This window comes from Anarhichas minor, unplaced genomic scaffold (assembly GCF_050575085.1).
Source record: "Anarhichas minor isolate MPS153535 unplaced genomic scaffold, ASM5057508v1 ptg000003l, whole genome shotgun sequence".
Taxonomy (NCBI): domain Eukaryota; kingdom Metazoa; phylum Chordata; class Actinopteri; order Perciformes; family Anarhichadidae; genus Anarhichas; species Anarhichas minor.
Genome location: NW_027466449.1, coordinates 9,105,447 through 9,129,660, shown reverse-complemented (window position 1 = coordinate 9,129,660; position 24,214 = coordinate 9,105,447). Strand labels below are relative to the sequence as shown.

The following is a 24,214-nucleotide window of genomic DNA, read 5'->3' as shown; positions in this document are numbered from 1 at the left end:
CCATTCATAAACACTCCCCGTGTAGTTTTTGGTTCTGTAAACCAGTAAAATACAGAGTTACAGTCTCTACACCTTTAAGCTGGCAGGATCAATCATGTGATACTACGCAAAAGAGAAACCCTCCACACAGAGCAATGCAAAGATTTGATTGGCTGAAACCTGTGAATGGCCAACATTAATGATTAGCATTCACGTCACAACACTGCAGTTTCATTCAGTACTCGGTTCCTCTTGGCTGGCACAATGCCACCCTGTACCACTAGAGGGCGGTCACATATAGCCCAGCAGTATGAATTCAGTCCTTCAGTAACGGTCTTATTTCATGAGGCACAATGTTATTAACATAAGAAACGTGGAGTGTATAATATGGTATAAAGGGAAAAGAATCTGCAGTCACTGGAGAAAGTCATTGCAACCCCTAAAACACAGCATTGAGCTTTATCAGTCACTTAATAAATAAATGAATAAATTAAATACATTCAAGTTAGCAAAAGTAATACATTGTTAGTGTGAAAAAACTCAACTCCACACCTGAAAATGTGCGTAACGATACGAAATCTTTCAAGCTGGTTAATTGCACAGTTCACCGTTTCCCTATAGCAGCAAGAAATCCTACGTGTGATCAGAATAAAGTCCTAGAACTAAGCTCAACTGATAAACTCTCCCTTCACAAAAGGTAAACTCAAAATAATACATTCCAAATGGATGATATGGAAACAGAAACTGAATGTCTGTGAGACGTAGAGTAGATGATAATTGATCGGTCAGCATAAGTTACCTACATGCATGTCCTAATTTGTTAGCCCTCAGAATAAAATCATGACATTTTCTCTCTAATAAACATGTGTCCTTCTTCCTTGTCTCCTTTCCTTTAAGATACAAAAGTGACAGACAAGTAGAGGCAGACATTCATTTATAGCTTTTAGATACACCCGGGTCTAATATACTGAGACCCTCTGTGAAGACGTCAGGACTTCTAGTACAAAGCTGACCTAGATCTATACACAGTGCTTTTTCGTTACTATGACCTTTTTTATAATTAAAATACAATCTAAAAACTGGCAGAATGTGTAGTCACGTGCCTACAATATTGTCTGCAAGTTTGTCTTTTACCCATACCTGACTAGACTAAAAGAAAAATAATAAAATCACAGATAATATCAGAAGCATAGGTCTACCCATGTATCAAGAGTATAGTCAAACTAGACAACAACTATCATGCCAAGTCTATGTTTATCTGACAGGTGTAAAGATACTCTTCATGATAATATTTCCTCACATTGTTATGTGGTTGGATACCGAGTCATCTTCCCATATGATTTGATTGTCTAGGAACTAAATGTCAGAGAGAGAGAGAGAGAGAGAGAGGAAGGACGAGTAAAAGAAATTGGAAAACAAATGAAGAAGTCTCTCTATATAAATATAAACTCTCAAGTTGTCTGATAACTATGGAGTTGGTCAGCGCTTGATCAATGCACACAAATATAAAACGGCAGTCCTGGAACAAATCGTTTGTCCTAATCTAGGATCAGCTTTAGCCTCCCTGCTTTCTAACATTTGCCTGCGAGGCCGGAGAGGTAAAACTAACCCCAGGTCAGCGTCTAAAAGCAGCTATACCAGTCTATAAAACGCGCATTAAAAGAGAGAAGGCACAGAAACACAAACCCACCGTGGAGTGGGGTGGACTGACAGCAGCAGTTTTTTGGGAACAAACTGGATGAAGCTGCAGGTCTGCTGGCAGCAGATGGGTTGCTTACGAGTTGCGCTTTCTGGATAAGAGCAGAGACTTCTATAGTTGCTGTCTCATTTTCATTCAGTTTGTTTTGGACCTCTACGTGGACACAACTGAGTCGTTTACCATTCTTCTCCTGGCCCCAAATAAGTCATGAGCCTCAGACGTCTGTCAGTAAGGTGACTCTGTCGTGTTCCTGAATGAACCCCCCCCCCTGTAGACAAAAAGGGCGTTTGTTCATTCGATCCATTGCATAACTATCCCTAACCTGCACCGAGCACAGAAAGCTGGTGTACCTTGTGTCCCACAACAGAACAGATTTACACTGCTTTCCTGAAGGGGGCAGCCACTTATGCAACAGATGAGACGCAGTCCTTTTATTATACAGCTCATCCTATTTCACCACACCCGTCTTCTCCTGTGTTGTCTGATTCACTGCCTTTAACCGGGCAGGTTCTGTCTTTTCAGCTGCCGGCTTAGCCACAGTCATGTTTGCCCCTTTGCTTTCTTGCCTCTTCTCCGGTTTGGTTGCATCCCCGGTCTTGCTGGTGCTACGTTGGTGGACAGGGGTTGCTGCTTTCACGAGGCTGGGTGCTTTACCATGGGGGGGCACACGGGGCTCTTCTCCAATGTCAACGGTGAGGTTTGTGTAGAGTGGCTCCAGCTCTCTGGAAAGGAGCTCGTAGGTCAGAGAGTTGAGGCCGTCAGAGCGCCAGTTGAGTCTGGTCCTTTTCAGAAGGTCAAACCTAGAGAGACGTACATAATATCACAGGTTTGTTTGCATGTGTGTGTGTGCATTTCAGGGGCAAACTTTAAAGGTGTGACATCATGGGACATTTGTTAATTTGCTTTCTTGCATATAATCAGCCGCTCTCATGTCTGTGTGCTAAATATGGTGCTACAGCCAGGAAACAGTTTGCTTAGCTTAGCAAGCAAAGACTGGAGGCGGGTCCAAAGTTTACACAACCTGTTTTTGAATTAATCTAAAGAGATGGTTTTGATATCTTTGGACAGAGCCAGCTAGCTGTCTCCCCTTGTTTCAAGTCTTTATGCTAAGCTAACAGCATCCTGGATGTAGCTTCATATTTAACGGACAGACATGAGAGTAGCATCAATCTTCTCATCTAATTCTCTGCAGGAAAGTCAAAACGCAAATCAATTAGGTTTAGATATATTCCCATGTGAATGTGTCCTGTGGTGCTATGGCTGATTACGGGAGCTTGTTTTCATAACCAAAAAAATATTTCCAAAGCATTATGGGCAACAAAAATTGAGTGAAAAATAGAATGTAATAGAAAAATTAAAAGACAACATAATTGTAATCCCATGTACTCTGTCAGAAACATCCAAATTGCCCTACAAAATTAGATCAAAGGGGTAAATATCCCTACTTAATTTCTGTGTGTCTATCTTGTACCTGCGTGGGTTTTGTTCATTGCCTCTGTCTCCTTTATGCTTGATCATCTTGTAATGACCAATGGCCACTGGAGGGCGCATGATCTTCATGCCAGATAGACGTACTCTGGATAGGAAGCACACAAGAGTCAACAGGAACAGCAGATTGTCATTCACAGTCAGAACAATATTAAATCAACAAAACCTGGCACTTAAGTAGTCATGCTATTTTTTTATAAACACAAAGCAACACTCAGTCCGAGTACATCTAGCCTCTAAGGGATACATCTAAAAGCAGAAAAGTAAAGAAAACAAACAGAATTGTGGGTGACATATGAGAATAACATACTTTTATAGCCTATAGGCGGTGGAAAACACTGTGGTTCCCTTTTTCCATCTCTGGTGCTTGTGTAGCACCCCAGTTATCTAAGTCAATCAAAACACGGTGTAACTAATGTTGTGAATGTCCAGTACATGATACATTTTAAGTTGCAAACATCATGCATAAAAGGCAAAGTGTTACAAAAAATAGGGGAGAAATGTTCTCGTAGTTTTATTTTCATTTTCGCGTTCCTTTCACTGTCAGATTAGCAAACGGTAGAAGAGCCAGAAATTGGACAGAGGGGACCGCAGTATAGAAATGAGATGAAAACTGCCTGAAAACTCTTAAGCACGCAGCCCAGATCCGCAAGCTAGTCCATGCGAACATACTCACTGAGCCCACTCCAAGAGACACACAGCAAAGCCACAGCAGTGGGATGAGACGTGACGATGATGGATGATGTTAGAACAGTTGAAATAAAAGTCAAAGAAAAGGAAAACATGTGGTACAGAAACTGTAAACGTGAGAAAAGAAAGGAATGCGTAGCGCAAAAGACATTAAAAAAGTACAAGAAGCTGAGTGGCTGTGCATGCAGTTCTGATGCTCAACACCCATGCACATCTCACATGTTCACATGCACAGTTTACAGTTCACTCTGTCATGCAGGACCTCTGCGTCATTATCCCTCCTCACCTAGCAGCAATGTCATCATCCTCTCCACCCCAGCCCCAGTACTGGTTAGGAAAGCCGTTCATCTTCATGTATTGGTCTGGGGTCACTGCAGACACCCCACCAAAATACTGTGGGTACGGCAGCCTGGGAGGGTCATATCACCAATGTACAATCTTGAAAATAATGTCTCAGCACAATACACTGTAGAAATCCATCTACTCTCACACACACACACTTTGCTTCTACCTGTATCGGAACTTGTCCATGGCCACAGACTGGTGCGTGGGGAACTGTTTGTGGCAAGTGTAGGTGTTGTGGTCGTTCTCGGGCAGCAGGTCGACATCGTGCAGGAAGATGCAGCTCCAGTCTTCATCTCTGAGGGCCTCCCGCACCCCAACATTCAGCAGCTTGGCTCGGTTAAAAGTACCGTTCCCCCACTGAAGTCAGAAACAGAGACAGAGGGTAACACACAGCTACACATGACTGTATTAAGTCTAAAACAAATACAAGCACGAGAGAGCACGATGTGTGAGTAAATATTCTCATGCTGTGTTGTGTACATTGTAGCCTGAGAAGGTACAGACATCATGACTTATCAATGTCCTAAACAATATTATTATAAATATCCAGTTAATCCAAATTACGTAAAAAAACAACAACACATGTTCTCATTTAGGCTGTAATAGCGTCTACTGTAGCCATTTAAGACACCTGTCGCTTAGACTCGCATTTCTCATAACAAAGACAATGCAAGCTATTGAATAACACTCTGAAAAAACATCTAGATAATACATTTTTAAACCAGCAATGCACACACAAACACACACTCATAGATAACCATACCTGCTGCACTATATAGATGCTGTAGTGGATCTGCTGTCGTTGCAGGAAGGGGTGGAGGTGATAGAGGAGGGCACGGAGGTGGGTCTGCCGGTTCCGGTATGGCACCACTATCGCTGTGTGGTGGCGGGGCTCACAGTCAGGAGGCCGGTAGTGACCGCCTGGCAACACTAACGGGTTCCTCAGTCTGATCTCCTCCAGGGACAGAGGAGAGGAAAGACGGACAGACACAGGTCCGACTGGAGGAAAGAAAAAAAGTGTTAGAAGTGATATTGACCGTCAGCTTAGAATGCCACACGATCGTTCACTCTGCATTTCTTTTGTACATGCATCACACATTTAACCCCTCTCGCTCTCTCACCCAGCAGTGGGGAAGGGATCTGGCAGTCTCTCAGCGGCGGTCCTGTGGGAGGGGGTCCGGTGCCAGAGTTGCGAGGCGGGGGAGGCGGTACTCCCAAATGACTGAGGTTGGTGTAGACGTCGTGAGGTCGAGAATAATCAAACTCTGGCCCTGTGGTGTGCACCAGGACAGACACCAGGCCTCTGAAGCCCCCAAGGGAGAAATAGAGAACAAAGGCAAACTGGAAGCCCACCAGCAAGGCCAGTGTACAAGGGGAGTCCAGAGAGCGTCCGTAACACGCCATAATAAAGTAAGATTGTAGAGGTACAGTGGAATTCAAACTTTGGGGAAAATGGATGGAGGAGTGGGAGGAGAGATTCGGGGGGGAGCAAGTGGCAGCTGGATGAGGATGACGGAGGGAGAGGTGGGAAATGAGCAAGGGGAGGCAGAAGGAGAGGAGGGGAAGGAGGCAGCGCTCAGTGCAGGCTCAGGCGTTCAGGAGGGGCGTGTCCATCTGTAGGAATGGGTAGTAGTGGTGGTGAAGCTCAGTCAGCACTGCCATCACCTCCTGACCACAGACGTCACTGGGAAGTAAGAATAAAAACAATTTTAGTTAATTGCATTCATTGCTTGTTATCATTATCATCATAATCATCTCATTACATCAATGTAGATGGAGGGTATACCTGCTATTGCGAGGGTCTAATTAAAACCTGTCCTGGGCCAGGATGGGCTCACTCCACCTCTCTCCTCCTCTTCCTCCTTTCATCATCAAGCTTTCTGTAATAAAAAAAACAAAGAGTGAGTAACAATGCAGGAGCAGATCTGTCTCAGTACTACTTAGTAGTCATACTGTAAGCTAAAATAAGCTGGGGAATGGCAAGCAGCTACAAACAAATGTCATGTTGGCTTCTTTATTTAGAATGGCTTATTTTCAGCAGTGACATTTCCATGGAGCTGATATAGAAGAAACGCTGATGCCTGCTGCAGATCAAATTAATCCAACATCACAGTTCCCTGTTCGTCCAAGCAATCACATGCTACAGCAAGCCTTGTGGCTTCTACACTGGAGCTGACAAGAAGCACTGGAGCAAACGCAAATCCATTGCTATGTGAAATAGACCAGTGTGGAGCAGAAGCAGCGCCATGGCAATCAGTACAGATAGCCTTCAAACTAGGTGATTAGCCTATTAACATCGTCGGGCCTATGCAGGATATTATGTACAGTATTAACGTGACGGGAGATTAAAATGTGCCAATAACGTGCATTCGATAGGATCACCGGCTGTAAAGGCTGTTCCTGAAACCCCTGATATTTAATTTAGGCTGCACACAAGCTCTGCAGCACCAGCCGACTCACCAGCACATCCCTGCGACATTTCAAATCCAGCCCCCGGCTTCCTCGGAGAATCGACGGGGCCGCTGCCACCGAGTAGACGCGATGGACCAAAATAAAGCGAGGTTTTTTCTTTCTGATGCTGGTCGCTCTTCCTCCTCCTCCTCCTCCTCCTAATCTCTCATCCGAGGCGAAATCTCTCCGTAGCTGCTTAGAGAGCGCTGCAAACGCTTTGACGCGCAAGAGCATCGCCGCGTCAACACAGGCAAGTGCGCTCTGCCTCATCGACACACGGCTGGATCATTGTATCGTTGGATCAGACGGGCTGATGGGCGCACGGCCGCGGTGACGACGCACGGAGCGGCATATTTGAAAATGAAATTATGATATTGAAAGTCCATTCAGTCCTCCCTCCAAAGCGACTCCCCCCCCCCCCCCCCCCCAAACATATACCCTTATTTGTCAGACTATTTGATTTATTGATTGGCATTGGGATGTAAAATAAATTCTAAAATGTTAACTGTATATATATATATATATTTGTATATAATCAAAACTTCATTATTGCTTTTAAAGGTTGAATTGTAGATCCAGTGGAGCAGCTGAAGTTGATCATAATTATGATAAAACAACAATGTCACCCTACATTTGAGTCTGCATGTTGTCATGTGTAAGTTTATATCATTTTTTTCTGTGTGAAAATGTAGAAGACATTATTAAAATGTCTATTAGTATGCAGGACTTTTCACTTTTTCTGCAAATTCGTCCTTCACCGTGCTCTGCTTGTTTCTGCGTGTTAGTACTGAAGATGTGAACGCACCACACAAGAGACTTCTGGGAAAGATTATAAAATTGTGGAAATGATTCTCACAATACAGGAGGAATGTGACAAGAAATTGTGGTACCACCAGTCAAGACAGTTAAAAACAATTCTGATGCACACAAAAAATCGAATTAAACAATTTTCATTCTTTTCATCAGTTAACAAAAGACAGCTCGCAGTTAAAGACAGCTTAAGTGTTCTTAAGTTATGTGTTCTGTGGTCATATTGAATCGATTGACAAAGTTACTATTTTGACTTTATTTTCCATTTAAAGATGTCAGATGAAATGCTTATCATGGATTCAAATTGAAGACAAATTCATAACATCAAGCCAATATTGATTACAATATCACAAACTCTCGCTTTAGGATTGAATCCCACGAATGTCCAAAGAATCAGTTGTTGTCACATAATGCCTCTGCTTCGACTTTTGGATGTATTCATCAAATGTTTGCCACTTTTGCTATTTCTTCTTTATTTCTCACACAGCATCCAACCCATGGGCATCAGTTGTTCTCTGGCTTCATGCAGCAGGCTAAAAATGTCTTTATTCACATGCAGCAGTTTATCAGATTACAGAACCGAGACAGGACAGAATACTAATGGCTAAAGTATAGTTGCACATAGGTCTACCAATGTAAACAGGCTAACCCTCCAATAACCCTGAAGCAGATAAAGCATAACAGAAAGAACTGTGCAAAACAATGCATCAACACTATACTATTGTTTGTAGCACTATGTGAACACACTGCCTTCATTGTCTCAAAGCAAAGCGCATGTGTGTTGTCTCTAACTGGGGCAAAAACCCCACTACCAATGTATTAAAGTACCATACAGACAGCATAATATTTAGTAAAGGCACAGAATAGACTCCTTACACAGGCAGGCTGGTGGTTCAGTTAGAAACGATGTTTCGCACTGATGAGGATGATTTTAAAATGTACTTATTGCCCTTTTTATCAGTCAACTTTCATATGTACAAAAATGTATTTGAACTGGTAAACTTGAATAATAGTTTCCAAACTATGTGCAGTTATTTTTGTTTCTGTAAATGGTGGAAATTGCCCCCAAATCTGTGACGACTGATTAATACAGTATCATTTGATCACAGAGTTGAGGGCCAAATGGCTTCAGATCAGTTAAACAGGGGCAACGTGATGTACCTCCCAAATCAGCACACACACACACAAAAGTATAAAAAAAACTATAATGCATTGCTTTTCTATTTATTTATTTGTTTTACTTCTAAACCAAATTGTTAATATAAAAGAGACATCTATCTCAACAAGCACTATTGTGTAAAAAGTATGGAATTAAAACACAAGTTCCCATTTTTCATCGAAAACAATCTTCTCAGACATTCTTCTCTGTTTTATCCATTTCAAATGGCAAAACTTTCAAAACCTTAAAATTCAAAAATGAGAAAAACTCAGGTGAAGTACTGCCAGCGCTTTGTTTTCCACTCCCTTCAAGTTATGTGATTGCATTTTTCACTTCTCTTTCTATTTCATCAGTTTATTGCCCCTCCTCCCCGTCACTCATCCTCTCTCCAAAAACAATAATAATAAAGATAATGATCTCAAATATGAACTCCCTTCCCTCCATCTCTCAATTTTTTTTCCTTATTTAAATTATCTGCTCCTCCGCCATCACCTTCCTCTCACTTTCTCCATCTCTCTGTATCCCCCTGTCTTTACTTTTTGTAGTTGCCAAACTGAATAGCCCGACGATCGCTGACACAGCGGAACGTTGCGGGCTGCACCTCCCAGTAGTTGACAGGGTTAGCAAACAAGCTGATGCCGTTGTAGAACGTCCTCTTCATCCCAAATCCTCGAGGGCAGAAGTCATCCACGCTCACCTGGTCGATGTTGTTGGAATGGAGGTACACCACCTTGAAAGCAGGAGCGGCAAAGTCGAGGGTGAGTGGAGCGTCGCGTGAAACATCCAATCTCAGATGGCAAACTAAATGTGTGGATGGTAGACTCACCTGTAGGTATTTCATATCTGGGAAGCCTTTGGGAACACGAGTGAGGCGGTTGTTGTTCAGATGCAGCTCTCTCAGCCTGGGGACGAAGGACAGACTGCCGTTCTCTATGTTACGGATATGGTTAAATCCAAGGCCCAACCTGGAAAAAATGAGATAAAGGGGGAAACGTGAAAAATGCAGAAAACGGGCCACTGTACGGTAGATTTAGCTGAATTGTTTTACCAATGTGAGCTGGAGTAAAGGCACATTCCCTGATGAGTATCATTGCAGCTGAGAATTAGGGCCACAGCAGCCTGGCAATACTCCTGTGACTATAAATAGTCCCATTAGAGATTAGGAGTGTGTATGAAGGAGCAGAGCAACAATGTAGAGAGGAACACCTGAACTTTTATCCTGCGACTCTTCAGTGGCATGTCAATGTAGTTCATATTATTACCCCTGAGGGGCACTGCTGACTGGGGATGTTTTTTTTTAATCCACAAGAAAATCCCTCAAGGTGCAAGAAATCAGTTACGAAACGAGCACGATGTTGAGGTGTGTGTGTGTGTGTGTGTGTGTGTGTACAGGTACCTGTACAGGTTTTTGTAGCGGCTCAGGTCCTCCAGTTCCACAGCCTGGATCTGGTTGTTGTCCAGATGAAGCTCATGGAGACTGTCTGGGAGATCTGAAAGAGAGACAACATAACACGTAAGGCTCCACTGAGATTTGATTTTGTCCAGTAGCTGTCCATTGCCTGTATTCCTTGTGAAGATAAATCCATTGTAAATATGTTAGCATTTTAGCCACACAGATGAGTTGTTACCTTTTGGCACCCCAGTTAATTTGGACTCTGATATACGCAGATAATTCAGTTTCAGTCCCTTGAAGGCTCCAGGCTCAAACCCGCTGTTATAGATGGGGTTTGCTCCCATTTCTGCAAGATGAAGGGAATATTTGTGGCATGAAATAAAAAAACTGTCTCTTTCATTTTCTATACATGTGGCAAAGGCAGTGGTGAGCACCACAGGGTATAGCCTAGATTTGTTGGAGTCATCAGCATTTCTGACCTATGCAGTTCATGTTGCCCAGTCCTGCGAAGGCTCCAGCTGCCACCTTCTTGATGCGGTTCTCGTGGATCCTCATCTCAACCAGAGAGGCCGGCAAGTTCTTAGGAATAGTGGTCAGCAGATTCTTGGAGAAGTAGAGCTTCTGCATGTGCTTCAGAGGCACAAATGTTCTGGGGTGGACTTTGGAAATAAGGTTATTCCTCAGAGACAGAGCCTGGAAAAAACCAGTAACCATAGTGAGCCAAACGAAACACTTTTGCACTCAGACAGTCAGAAAATAAAAAGAAAGTAAGCTAAAACAACACACAGAATACACAGGAGCCTGTGTTTGCAGCCTCTGTCTTTACTGAATGTGTTTGAGTGAATTAAAACTGATCCTGCAGTCGATCTCGTCATTGCCGAATGTCTCTCCACCTGCGCTGGCTAAAAGATGGAGATGAGGCAAACAGACCTTAATAGAGATGTTATTGTATAATGTCATGTTGCGAGTTTTCTACTCTGCCAGATTCGATATTGCTCTTGGTCAGCGCTCTTAAATGCGGGTCAGGAGTGAGCAAAGCCTTTCTGCTAAGAGAGACAAAGTTGTGAGCTTGAATACTCCTATTTGGCTTCAGGCTCGAACTTATTACAATTAAAGCTTTCAGAGCGAAGGGTGGAGGAGGGCGAAAAAGAAAAGAAATGAACCTTTTAAATCCTCAAGGAAACGGAGGATCATTATGATATTTCACACTACTGAAGCCAACACAGGTTGAGCTGAGTCGTTCATACATCCTTGAGAGGTGCTGATCTAATGCATTATGAATGTGACCAGTGTGTGTGTGTGTGTGTGTGTGTCTCTTACATATAAGTTAGTCAGGCCTTTGAAGTCATTCTCTTTCAGCTCAGTGATGCGGTTGTTCTGCAGGTCCAGGAACTTGGTGTCTGGAGGAATATTCTTTGGCACCTCAGTCAGACCTGCAGACGAGACCAATAAAAACACAGAAGGGAATCATGCTCCATTGGATGCTTCCATGGGGGAACCAACGCCCTAAAAAACAGATTGTTTTCAAGGAGGCAAGCTCTTAAGATATCTTAGTCAGACATAGACCATGGAAAATAAATAGTCACTGTGTGTTTTAAAAACCTCCATCAGGCCTAAACATGAACCAATCACACTCCCACACGATCTCAAATGGGCACTTTGGGGCTCCTCGTCTATTATTTTAATGAGAGGTGGACATAGACACAACCATGGAGGTCAAACAGAGACGTCAAAGCAGCACATAACTAACATTACTGGTTTGTCACTTACAAAGACATGGCAGATGGGGACACCAGATGTTTTCCATCTGGTCTCCATTCGACAGAAGTCACAAAGGATGTGACTTAAATACCACCAGCAAAATCACACATCAAATAAAAGGGAGACAGGCACAACCCTGACACACACACACACACACACACATAAGTACAAGCTGTGTGTGTTAATGGGTAAGTGGTGAAGCTACCGTGCCAAGTGTTAGAAACACCTGCTAAGAAGTCATGTAGAAGTAGAGTGTGCAGTTAACAACATCATGACAAGCATAAACACCAAGAGCTGTTACGGCTAGGGTTGCGCTTGTGTATATTCTTTACCAAGCAATAAATTCATAAAGGCTAAGAATGGGTTACAAAAAGCGGACGGCGTTAAGAAACACACCTGCATTATTCTATTCAGGGATCTGGAAAAATGACTCAGCGCACGCACAAACACAGCAACCAGTGATCATTAACTAGACCACATCACAAGAGGACACGTGGATGAGTGTATCAGATGTGGTCAGTGGCGCAGACAGGCCACTGTAAGCGAATCCCGACCAGGGCCGAACTCATCTGGATCAGGCCCATGATGCAACCAGACCCGCTGGTGAGAGAGGACGCCAGCTGTCCCACTGGGATCCAGTTTGCCACCAACCACATCTGTCCCACAGGACTCTACCCAGAGCTGTCCATCTAGAGTTAAGTTTAGCTATATGGCTTTGGCTGCACTGTGCCCCACCCTCCGTGTCACCACACAGGATCAAACCCTTTGACATTCTGTACAAACCACGTCCACACAGTGCTGAGAGATCTGGTGGAGTGGCTGAGGAGGCTTGGAACTTTATAGTGTATTGTAGAAATGAAGCGAGATGTTGCCCTCAGAGATAAATTAGTATAAGTTGAATTAAATGAAATATCAAGTTTAAATCCAATTATTAACTCAGTCTCTTCCATTTTCTCAAGTGCAATAAAGTTGTTACAGCTGCTGTGAGAGCAATATGACTGTACCAGCGGGATTTATGTGTTAGGAAATATTTACCTTCCAGCCAACACCTGCAGCTTTCGACAAGCATCCTATCCTGCCATCTGAAATCCTCCAAATGTGTTTGCTTGCATCAAACACAACATAAATGATAAACAAACCTGAAAAAAAACTCTCGCCCACCCCCTGATAAACTGAATCCCTTTAACCCTCTAAACCTCAAACCACAGCGCGTCACCCGTATCTGCCACAAGTCTCAAAGCCTTTACCACAAACTGACAAAACTAGCACCCTCTTAAACCCCAGCGTCCCTCAACACGAATACCCAACATCATGCTGGGATGCACACTGAGGGGAGACAGACGCCACCGCCAGAATACATCTGTTCCAAATAAGCACTTGACATCTCGGAAATTATACGCTTCCACATTTACCCGCAGCAGAGAGACCACGGACAGTATATAGAGCTTGTAAAATGGTGATTCGACAAAACCATTATGTCTAAACACAGACAGCTTATTAGAGTTATATAGCCAGTATGATGTGAGGAATCTTTATATCCGTAAATAAGACTGAGCGCAGTTTATTTGGTCCTGTAAGAATAGACGGAGCATGCACTTACAATATCCACAGGCAGGAAATTATAGCATATGCTTGTATGGAAAGAAGACATATTTTGAGGTATTGGGAGGTAGAACATTGAGTGTAATGTTTTTTGTGTCCTTGTCACCAGCAAATTAGTTTGATGTTTTTCTAGTGGAACTCATACCTGTGAATATTCGTAACCCTCACGTCCTTACCCTGACATTCCTCTTCCATCTTTAAACCCCTTTAAACCAACTCGTTCTTCCCTCCACCCTCCCCTCCTGGTTGGGGATTACATTAAACATCCTGTCTACATCCCAGAAACAACATGAAACAGCTCCTTAAAGACGGAGAGGAGATTGTAGACTTTTCATCTCCTCCGATCAAAGTGTCCTTTATTTTTTCTTTGTGTTTACCTTCCTCTCTCCGTCTCTTGTTTACTTTCTTTCTTTCTTTTTTCTTCCCTCCTTCCTTCTCTTGCCTCAGTCCTTTCCCCTTTACTGCTGTGTCTCTCCTCCTCTCCCACCTCGTATCTACACACAATGTCTGGAACACTAAATCCCTCATAGACATCCAGAGGATGAAATTTCTCTCTGAGATAATACACCAAAGAGGGATTTTACTCTCTGGAGAATGTGAAGATCATGCAAGGCTCGGTTCATTCAACTCATTTGCTTTCCTGTCTGAACCTCTTGACACACACACACACACACACACACACACACACACACACACACACACACACATAGAAACAATGACAAAGCATAACAGACATGTATCCCTCTCTCTCTCTCTCTCTCTCTCTCTCTCTCTCTCTCTCTCTCTCTCTCTCTCTCTCTCTCTCTCTCTCTCTCTCTCTCTGTCACACACATAAACACACACACACACACACAGACACTCTCACTGACCGAGGTCAGAACACTGGATGACCCTGAGCTGACAGTGGCAGCCGAAGGGGCACATGGGTATGTCAGGGCCGGGGATCTCCTCAACAGCCGAGCCTTCTTCCTCATCCCTCATCATCATCCTGCCGCTGTCCATGCTGTCCATGGCAAAATCCCAGAAGCCTCTCTGCTCGAAGGGCAGGGCCGAGGAGGTGGAGAGCAGCCGAGCCACGCATAGCAACAGCAGGAGGGAGCAATATGGCAACATCGTTAACTTATACACCTGAGAAAACACAAGAAGAACGAAGAGCAGCATCAGTTTTATTACACATGAATGTAAACACTTTAAGTTACCAGTTTAATGGTAAAGCAAGTAAAACTAATGCAGTATAATACAACAGCCCTACAATAAATCCTACATTCATAAGGGTTGAAATGTTTATTGAAACTGCTTTAGAGAGCTGTTGATTTAACTCTGTTGTCATTCTGGAGGCTTGAACTGTATTGCATTACTTATCATTACTTCAAATGTATTTTGTCCACTCTATTTAAATCAATGGGAGTATGAAAAGGAATATGCACATGACATTGAAATGTCTGGGATGTCAAAATGACAAAAAAAAAAAAGCAAGGAAAAGTGTGTGAGCAAGGCTGGATATCCCCCAGACAACGCAGGCGACTGCCCTGGGGCCCCAGACCTCCAGGGGCCCCAAACGTGTATTGTACTTGGGAACATGTGGGCAACAGTTCATCCCACCCTGCAGAGATTAGGATGTGGTGTGTGTCTGTGCACACCTGGGCTCCCTAGCAGGTTAATCCAGCCATGTGGACAAGGGCTTCAAATTCATAAATAAGGATAATGGTCAGCAATAAATGGACATTGAAATGTTATGAAATGGTCTGCCTATCCTTAATTATAAAGCCCTACTGTTTATACCACATGACAGGCCAAAGGGGGCTGGAGTCTGGTGAGGTGAAATGGACTCATTCCCCCGGGGAAACCTGCCAGGAGTCAACTCTGGGAATGAAAGTCATTTAAACCACACCAACAAAATGTCACTGTCTGCTTCCTGTCCATTTCCCAAGAGAGTAAGTTACTTCTTCTCACTGACCAATCGGATAGTGGAAAGGACATCACCTCAGCGGTGGAAAACTTTATTCCTGCAACCGAGCAGTTAAACAAAGCCACCATTCATTTAGAGTTGAAACTGGGTGTGCAAGTGTGAGAGCGTCTGGGTGCATGTGTTGGAGTTTGTACGCATGTCATGAAACACAGACTCCATGATGTCATAGCTGTGTGCACACACACACACACACACACATGCTGCTGATTGAGGTCACTAGACTTGTGATCATGTGTGTGTATGTGTTTTTTTGCTGGCTTCATCCTGCCTGCTCCGACCTAACTAACACCTCGGCGCAGCCTAAAATCGAATTCCTATAAAAACAAATTACCACCAGGCCAATTGATCCTTACGAGGGGATATCGTGACTCTTAACCTGAGGCTAATCCTATGAAGTAAATCCCAGTCCTACACTGGACTCTGGGGTGACTTAAAACCATATAATCTATAACCTTGTCGTGTTAATTCCCTTCTCTGATCCCCAGCTCCGTAATCCTACAGACGGCGGGGGAGTCTTGATGCCAATGGTTAGCGCGCAAATGGACTTTCCAGGGACGTTTAAGGATCCTGTAGCAACATGACTGCAATTTCTTTGGAACCAAGAGGAGAGCAAATTCTGTCTTTCAACATTATCAGAAACAGGAGAGAAGAGGGAGGGACAAAAAAAAGGAGTGAAGGGTTCGGATGTCTTGGGGTGAAATTTTGGATAATATGATTAGAAGTTTGCACTGCACTTCAAATGGAAACTCAATGCGACATGTCTTTTTGTGTGTTAATGACTTGTCTTAAGCTAGCCTACTAAATGCAACACCATTCAAACACTTGCTTGATCTTTGCCCCGCCTGTTTCACCAAATGTCCCAGGATTTTTCTGGTAGCACAGACTGTTCACAAGACTTGAAAGGCCTAAAAGGGAGGGATTGTAATAATAAAGCTTGTGAACGGGTTTCAGGGGATTTTTTTTAATGTTGGAGAAATGCTTCTCATTCCACACTTGAAACTGTGGAATGAGAAACTGATCCTTTAAATTACAAAAGTAGAGCCTTAACAAAAACACTCCACAAAGAAGAATGTGGTCAGAGAACACACTGACTGAATATTGATAAACTTCAGTCCTAAATCATAAAGGACGGTGCATGAGAAAATTATCAATAAAGTTGCTTATGCAATCCGCTGCAACTGTAGAGCGATTTAGCTCCATTCTAAGGAATAAAAGTATCACTGAGGGACATTAAAACTAAACTAAGAGTCTGTGCATGAGGTGGACCTGGCCTGAAAGCATGAATAACTGGCCCCTGCAGTCTGCTCCCTGCAATAAAAATAGCAGCTAAATTATACCATTTTGCAGAAAATAAAAAACACCACTGGCCTTGGCTTGGCCAGAAGAATGCAGAAAAAAAGGACATAGCGGGGACATACATGTATATATAGTCAGCATCACACAATGACACGCAATACACAAAAGAGCTGTAATATAGAAAACAACGGACTAAGCTTTCCACCTACGATTTCTGCAGCTTATGCTTTGCAGCATTGTGGGAGGATTGGAACTAAAAACGTGGCACCCTTGCTCTAATCTGTGGAGGGCGCAATGATTTGTCAGCCATTTGTAGAGATGTGGCAATAGATAGAGATTTGCAGATAGAGGTGTTGGGGGCGATGGAAAGGTAGACAGGAACATAAATAGTCTATCATCATCCAGGCATGACGTCTAAGACTATAAACATAACATAACAACAAGACTTAATAAACTACATCCCACAACCAAGCAGCCTCTGTGACTGTAATGACCACTTTTATCTGGCCCTGGTATGTGTGTGTGTGTGTGTGTGTGTGTGTATGTGAATTTACAAATTCCTCTCCTTTGCCTTCAGTAAAGTTATGAGCCGCCAAACATCCGGTCCTAGACGAAAACAAACCAAAGGCTTCAATCTTAATTGTCCTGCTCCTATCCAAAGGCCAAGAGTGGTTTAATGGAGGAATGGATCGACGGCTATTCTTGTCTCGCTCACTGTGTTTGTCTTCGTGGTGCTGTGGAATGGGGGGGGGGGGGGGGGGGGGGGCAGACAAGAGTAAATGGAAAGACAAAAAATAAGAGTAAAATTACATTATGAGGCAGACAGAAGAGTGGGAGTTGTGTGTTGGCTGTGGCGAGAGGGAAGTTTAAGGAAAGGAAAGTGTCTAATCAACACTTGCTTTGAATCAGTAATGTACACTATTTGGCCAAATGTATGTGGACACACTGGTGCAAATACATTATTTTTTGTGTCTGGTTTTTCAGGGTTTGAGCTAGGCCTTTCAGTTCAAATAGACAGAAGTTGTAGTACTATAACACCTTTGGCATGATTTGGAACACCAACTGTGAGCCAGGCTTCATCACTCATCATCAGTGTCCTACTGATGCTCTTGAATGGGAGAAAATCCCTGCAGCCAGCGTCAAAGATCTTGTAAAACTCCTCCTCAGAAGAGTGGATGCAGTGGAATTAATGCCCACGCTTTTGAATTAAGATGTTCAACAACTACATGTTGACAACCCTAACACTTAACAAGATGACGGCTTCTCTGTCTCCTCTGTGGCAATGATTATTTTCCCTCAGTAAAGCAAAGAAGTGAAGAAACAAGAGGAATTTCCCCATCTGTGCCAAAAATGTGCTCACACACACACACACACACACCTATAATATCAAAAGAGGCTTTCATAACAGGTAACAGAAGACAGACACTTTTATGAAGATTTTAATTCCAGTGGTTTACTCTTGGATTTGAAAAGGTGAAACAGGATTAAGGGAGGAGAAAGAGCAACAGGGATAGAAGGTATGAGACAGGATTCAGGGGTGGATGCATGAGTGAATGGAGGCTGACAGACAAAAAAAAACGCAGTGGTGTCATTGAAAGCACCATCTGGTGAACAATCCTTCCTACAAGTGCATCAGTTGTTTGAGTTTCCCACACCCAGCGTTTGAGATTAGCTTTACATTTCCTATATGCACTATCCATCAAGTGCTGGGTACTTGTCTGCTCTCACATCCACCGCAATTACTTTGATGTGACTCGAGTTCCCACAAGGCAGCATTTGCTCTTGTCAACCTAAACAAACATATATTTAAGATGTATGCTCTTTGTGTCGCCAAGAACAATCATCCCCGAGATACAACTCACAGAGTTTGGTCTCCCAGGACCGCGGTCCAGAGAAAGGCACCTTACCTCCCACCCAGTCCTACGCACAACCCCCACTTTCTTTTGACTCATAGGAATGGCTGCCACCCTTTATTCACGGAAAAAAATGTAAAGTCATCACAATCTGTTTTATCACAGCACGGTTTATTCACAACTGCTGTTCTCATCTGTGTTTAATGTAAATGTCGAACCCTTTGGCACCGCCATGAGCCGCAGCTGCCAAAATGCATTAAGCTTTACAATATCGATCAAGACATAAAACGCTGGCTCATTTTATCATCAGAGTATTCATATTCAGGAGCACATAAGCTCTGCTCCTTAGACTGCGTTGGCAGAGAAGAGTTAAGGTGGGGCAAAGTTCTCTCCAAAAGTGCCAGCTGGCACAAAAACGCTGGTGTATTGGCAGCCGCCACGTCAACACTCAGTGCCGTTTAACATCACAGGGTGGTTCAAAGTGATGAACGTGCTGACTGAGCACAATATATTTGACACGGCCTCGTATTGTGTTGCAGAGAATAGAATCTTATTTTGGCTGGAGTCATGGTGTATTTATTTGTTTCAGTAACAGTTTGTTTTTCAAACCATGATGTTATTCTGAACGGGATCCAAGCTGCAATAAACTCTGACGTCCCAGAAAAAAAAACACATGTTTGCTTGTTGGAATGCAAGCTGTCCTAAACAGAAATACACACACACACACACACACACACACACACACAAACTCAATCACGTGTAAACCATCCACGTATTTTGGTCTCAGAAATGCCTCCAAAATGATCTGGTCATTTTGCTGAACTCCCTCACTTCCTTATGCCATGTCTCCTTCACGCCACACACACACACACACACACACACACACACACACACACACACACACACACAGACAGGCAGCCACACACACAAACACCCTAAATTCACTAACACAGAGTTAGTGCTAGGCGTGTCCGGTAGGAGCGTTTGGGTGGAGTTAACTGCCCCAGTGGCTGTAATTTGGTGACTGTAATTCCTAAAAAAAGGAACTGCTTGGCAACTTCTCTGATGCCGCCAAGCTTGGATGTGGTGGCAAGCTGCTGAATGCTGCAGAGACCAGGCCTGAGCAGAGCAGAGAGCAAAGAAATGCAGACGAACAAAAAAGGGCCAAATAAGACAACTGACCTGAGGATCCATGCCTGTGGGCACATGAGAAAAAAAAGAAAGAAAATGGAAGAAACAGCTAATTCTATTGTCAATACATGGCAAAGACAGAGCTCAATTTAACTTTGACTTGAATTTATAAAATGACACAGCCCTCTGCAGGGTGAAGATGATGAAGCTGCAGGGGAACTGTGAGTTTGCATTTAGACCAAATGATGATGCGACAGACAGGTGGAAGGACAGACTGGCAAGGAGAATCAGCAAACAGACAGACCAGCAGGTGCAGGGTGGTCAACCCACAGGCTGGCTAATAGGTGGGCGGGCTGGAAGGTCAGGAAACAGACAGATGAAGACCGTCTGGCCATCGACCCCACAGACAGACACTGTTTGCTCTGTCTCTTTACGGAACCATTGCTGGACATGAAGTCATCAGCACAAGACAGAATGAGGCCGCGGGGAGTCCTCAATGTTTGTTTGCTTCATTATTACCTGACAAAATAAAAACACAGCAAGCTATAATCTCCACGCAAGTTTCTCAGACCACAGTTCTCTCAACACATGACATTCTGAGCGCTGTGTGCAGAGGGTGAATTAGGGCAGGGCAGATGTCTACCAGAAGGAGTTGACTTGATTGGCACGTTCCACCATAATTATTCTCCCCCTTGATCATGATGCAGGGACGTAAATGCCATGTGTTGCATTTAAAGTCCAATGGGAGCGTTGATTTCAGGATAAAGTGAGTGAAAAGAAAGGTTTCGCCCAATTATCATCATTAATGATCGCTCCCAGCAAGCAGTCTCTGGGGACTCGTTGCGCCATCTGGTGTTACTCCGGAGTATGACAGCATCACATGCGCCGTGCAACAGGTAGCTGCCAGCTGGATGTTAGGGATACTTATTTAAATATAATAATTGTGAGGGAGGAAACAAATAAATAACAAAAACATTCAATTGGTTACGAGGTGCAAACTATGTAAACAGTGTGACAACTGAAAATATAAAAGTTAGTGACATAAATCTCAGCAAAGTACGAAAAATGTGAACATGTTAGATGTAGCAGAAGAGTTCAAAGCTACTAGAATTCAAATTCTATTGATATAATAAAATTTCTTATCGGCATGGCATTTGCATATAATTAATAACTTGTAATAATTTTAAATAATAAAAAATCAGCTGGAAGAGGAAAGTTGCCCCCTGGCCATTTACAAGACTGGAAAGTAAAATTAAAATAACCCATCACCCCTACCTTATGGATCAAATTAAGATATTATTCCAAAGAAGTTTGAAGGTTCTCCCTGCGTGTGTCAGATTATCCTGGAGATTTTTTTGAAGTCCAATATTTTTTGATCACATTTACGGATTATTGCAGTATTTCCCTGTGACATCCAGCCGCAGCTCCTTCCACACTGTGTGCCACTGTGAACTGAGTCAGGGCACCGTGTGTGCTAGTTCCAGTCCAAACCGAGCAAATGACTCAGAGCTGGGGGGGGGGGGGGGTCAAGCCCATAAAGTTAACAAGCCAGCCTCCTTTCTCCCCTTTTTGGATGAAAGAAGAGAAGAAGGAGGAGGGGAGAGCCTCCTACAGTAAGTAAGCGACATCATGCAAATAGCATCAAAAACTTTACAATATTATGGGAATGACATGGGAATATACTAAACATCATAACACCAATGACATATTACACAATTTGAGGTTCCTTGGGTGTTCCTTTATTTATTTGTACATCCATTATATATATATATATATATTATTTTCCCTAAAGTAACATTGTTATATATATATATATATAACAATGTTATACAATAGTATATATATAACATTTCCCTAAAGTAACGTTGTGGCAATGTCTACTAAAGAAAAAGAAAGAGAAGGAGACGGTGCACTGTATATTAACTTTGTTTCTTAGGGTGCAATTGACAAGTTTAACTTTCTTTGAAGAAAATGTAGATCAAAGACATTGTAAGTTTGGAACGCCGATTAAAACACAAGCTAAAGCTTTGTCTGAAACATATCAGACAGGCTTCCCTGCAGTGGCATCACGGGAACCCTCAGTAAGCTGTTATTGTTGCTCCCATAATAACATCTTACAGTAAAGAGCGACAAAAATGTGTTTTTATGCAGCTGTATTAAAACAGATTCTATCTATCTATCTATCCATTCATCCATCCATCCATCCATCATCCATCCATCCATCATCCATACACTGAGCAACACAGTTCTTTGATTACTGGGAGAGAACAGACACCACCGAGCTCCACCAAAATCATGCAGAAAAAAACATTTTTATTTCTGGGACTGTGATTATAAAACCTATGATTTTGCATCTTCTCACGGTTTTCTATTAAATTTTTTTTTTTTTGGCAGGATGAAGTTTTCTTTCTCACTGACCCTCTGATTTCCTCTTCGTATTGCCAGCACCCAGAGAGAGGCAGCGAGTTTGGCAAGCCACACCATCTGGGAACTTTTCCGCCCCTGCACAAAGTCGGCCACACAGGCGTTAGTTACGAGTTATCCGTGAGCTCTGCTGCTTCAGGACTTTGACCAGCAATTCATAATCATTTTCCTCATCCTCCATATCAATACAAGAGCGGACACACAATCCTGCTCATATTTCTGTTCACTTATATCCTGCCTCTCTCTCAAAGAGTGCAGTAACCACAGAGGCGGAAAAGGCATGCAGACCAGATCAAGGGGTGTTGGCAGGAGACAGAGTTTTGATAAAGGCCTTTGCAGATAACATTCCTCCTCTCTCTGCTTCCTCTCTCCCTCATTTTGTAGGTTTAGTCTTTCACTCCGTTTCTCCCTCTTTATTTCTCTGTCTGCCCCTCTCTCCCTCTCTCGCTGTGGTTCACTTGATTATGGTGTTGGTCTGTAGCTAGAGGGCTTGGCATCCAAATTAAACTCATTTTGTCCTATACTATTGCTCAGCTAACGTGTCTCTAGCACACCCACTTGTTAGCTCTTGGGTAGGTGCTACCATAAGAGTATGAGAACGTATATGTAACGATTTTGAGTGCAAGAGAGAGAAGTGAATAGAATTGACCAAAGTGTCGAGTGTGTTCCTTGATTTGGATTGCAGAGCTATAAAAGTTGACTTCATAGTCATTAATGTTGCTGGCTATCAAGGAGAAGCAGAACAGGGGTGATGGCCGAGCGGTTAGCTCTCCTGCACTGCAGTTAGCACATTCTTGTTGACCTAAAGTAGTTGACCCTTAACACTGGAACCCAATCTTATGTTCTGACTCTACCCTCCAGCTTTCTCCACCATTCCTTGCTTTATCTGCTTATGCCTGATGCCCATCTGAGTCAGGAAAATAAATTTTTTTGCTGGCTTCTCTGTGTGTGTACTGGTGCTTTTTTGTTTTATCAGCAAGCAGCCCCCTACCCCGCTCCTCCAATAACAAACACAGGAAGCTGCTGGCTGTCGCTGGGTAAAACAGAGAGAGCAGGGGAGAAAAAAAAAAAAAAAAAGCACTATGCTGCTCTACGGTCAACTTCTTCATCAAACAGGCTCTGGCCTCAGCTCGACGGGATGCAAAACATCTGTTGGGTGTGATGGGACGTCGGTTTAACAGTTTAGTTATTTCACACACGGGATGATGGATAGCAAAGAAGTGGCAAGCCCGTCAAATTTGTGACAAGCCGTGGAGGGGAGGTTTAAGGATTTAAGACCAAAGCTGGAGCATCCATCTGTGTAAAACTACAAAGAAGGGAATCTGCAAAAAGAGATCTGATGCAGTTTTGATCTTCTCTGCCTGTACATGCAGTAACTGCAGTATAAATGTGAATGTGCAGTTTCTGAGACAGTAATGTGCTGTTTGCAAAATGACTGTACAATTATGGAGAATGGAGACTGCACCACATGCACAAGACCGAAAGCAGAAATCTAACATGTGATTAGGCGCCCAGGCTGAGAGAGTGAAAAGTAAATATGCGTGTGTGTGTATGTGTGTGTGTGTGTGTGTATTTGTGTGTGTATTCATATTACACCTTCAAACCATGCATGCTCTGTGCTCTCATAACCTTGTTAACTTTGTCAGTTGTTCGCCTCTCAATACCCCCGCTTCATTCTCTCTCGTATTAACTGTCTTTCTCTCTCTGCCTCCCTCTGAGTGTGTCTGAAACTGTAGAGTCTGCAGGGGACCTTCTGGTCTTCATTTAGAGCAGCAGAAACCCCGCTCTCTGCTGAAAACTCATCACTGGAGTAACACGGCAAGTGCACCGCCTGTAAATCACGACACTGAGCACGACTCAACATTTTATCATTTTAATTATATGCATTACTTTAAGTGACATACTGCAAAGTGTATTGAGTCTTTGCACGGGTGAATTATCAAATTAGAGAGACTGCTGCACTTCCATCAGCCCTCATGACATATTTAGTTTGTTTTTGTGTGAGTGAGACTACAAATACGTACAGATATCATGTTTGTTGCAGCCGTATTTGGTGTAAAACAACTGACGACATTGTGAGTTGAGGTGTCTTCAGAGTTTTTGCTAATAATACAGGATGAGAGGGATACAAGGTTGTTCCAGTGAAAACAATGCAACAGGGTTT

The 24,214-nt window shown here is 43.2% G+C and overlaps 2 protein-coding genes across 2 annotated transcripts; both read right to left on the bottom strand.

Moving 5' to 3' along the window:
• Positions 1-1,635: 1,635 nt before the first annotated feature.
• Positions 1,636-5,605, bottom strand: b4galt3 (UDP-Gal:betaGlcNAc beta 1,4- galactosyltransferase, polypeptide 3). The gene is made up of 7 exons (XM_076091381.1): positions 5,323-5,605; positions 4,965-5,200; positions 4,368-4,558; positions 4,143-4,265; positions 3,150-3,254; positions 2,141-2,478; positions 1,636-1,769 (listed from the first exon to the last, which is right to left on the bottom strand). Exons 1-7 carry the CDS (start codon positions 5,603-5,605, stop codon positions 1,636-1,638), a joined length of 1,410 nt encoding a protein of 469 aa, XP_075947496.1.
• Positions 5,606-9,139: 3,534 nt separating this feature from the next.
• bgnb (biglycan b) lies at positions 9,140-14,490 on the bottom strand. Its single transcript, XM_076091368.1, has 7 exons — positions 14,247-14,490; positions 11,335-11,447; positions 10,494-10,707; positions 10,250-10,360; positions 10,018-10,111; positions 9,448-9,586; positions 9,140-9,351 (listed from the first exon to the last, which is right to left on the bottom strand). Exons 1-7 carry the CDS (start codon positions 14,488-14,490, stop codon positions 9,154-9,156), a joined length of 1,113 nt encoding a protein of 370 aa, XP_075947483.1. The 3' UTR covers positions 9,140-9,153.
• Positions 14,491-24,214: the final 9,724 nt, after the last annotated feature.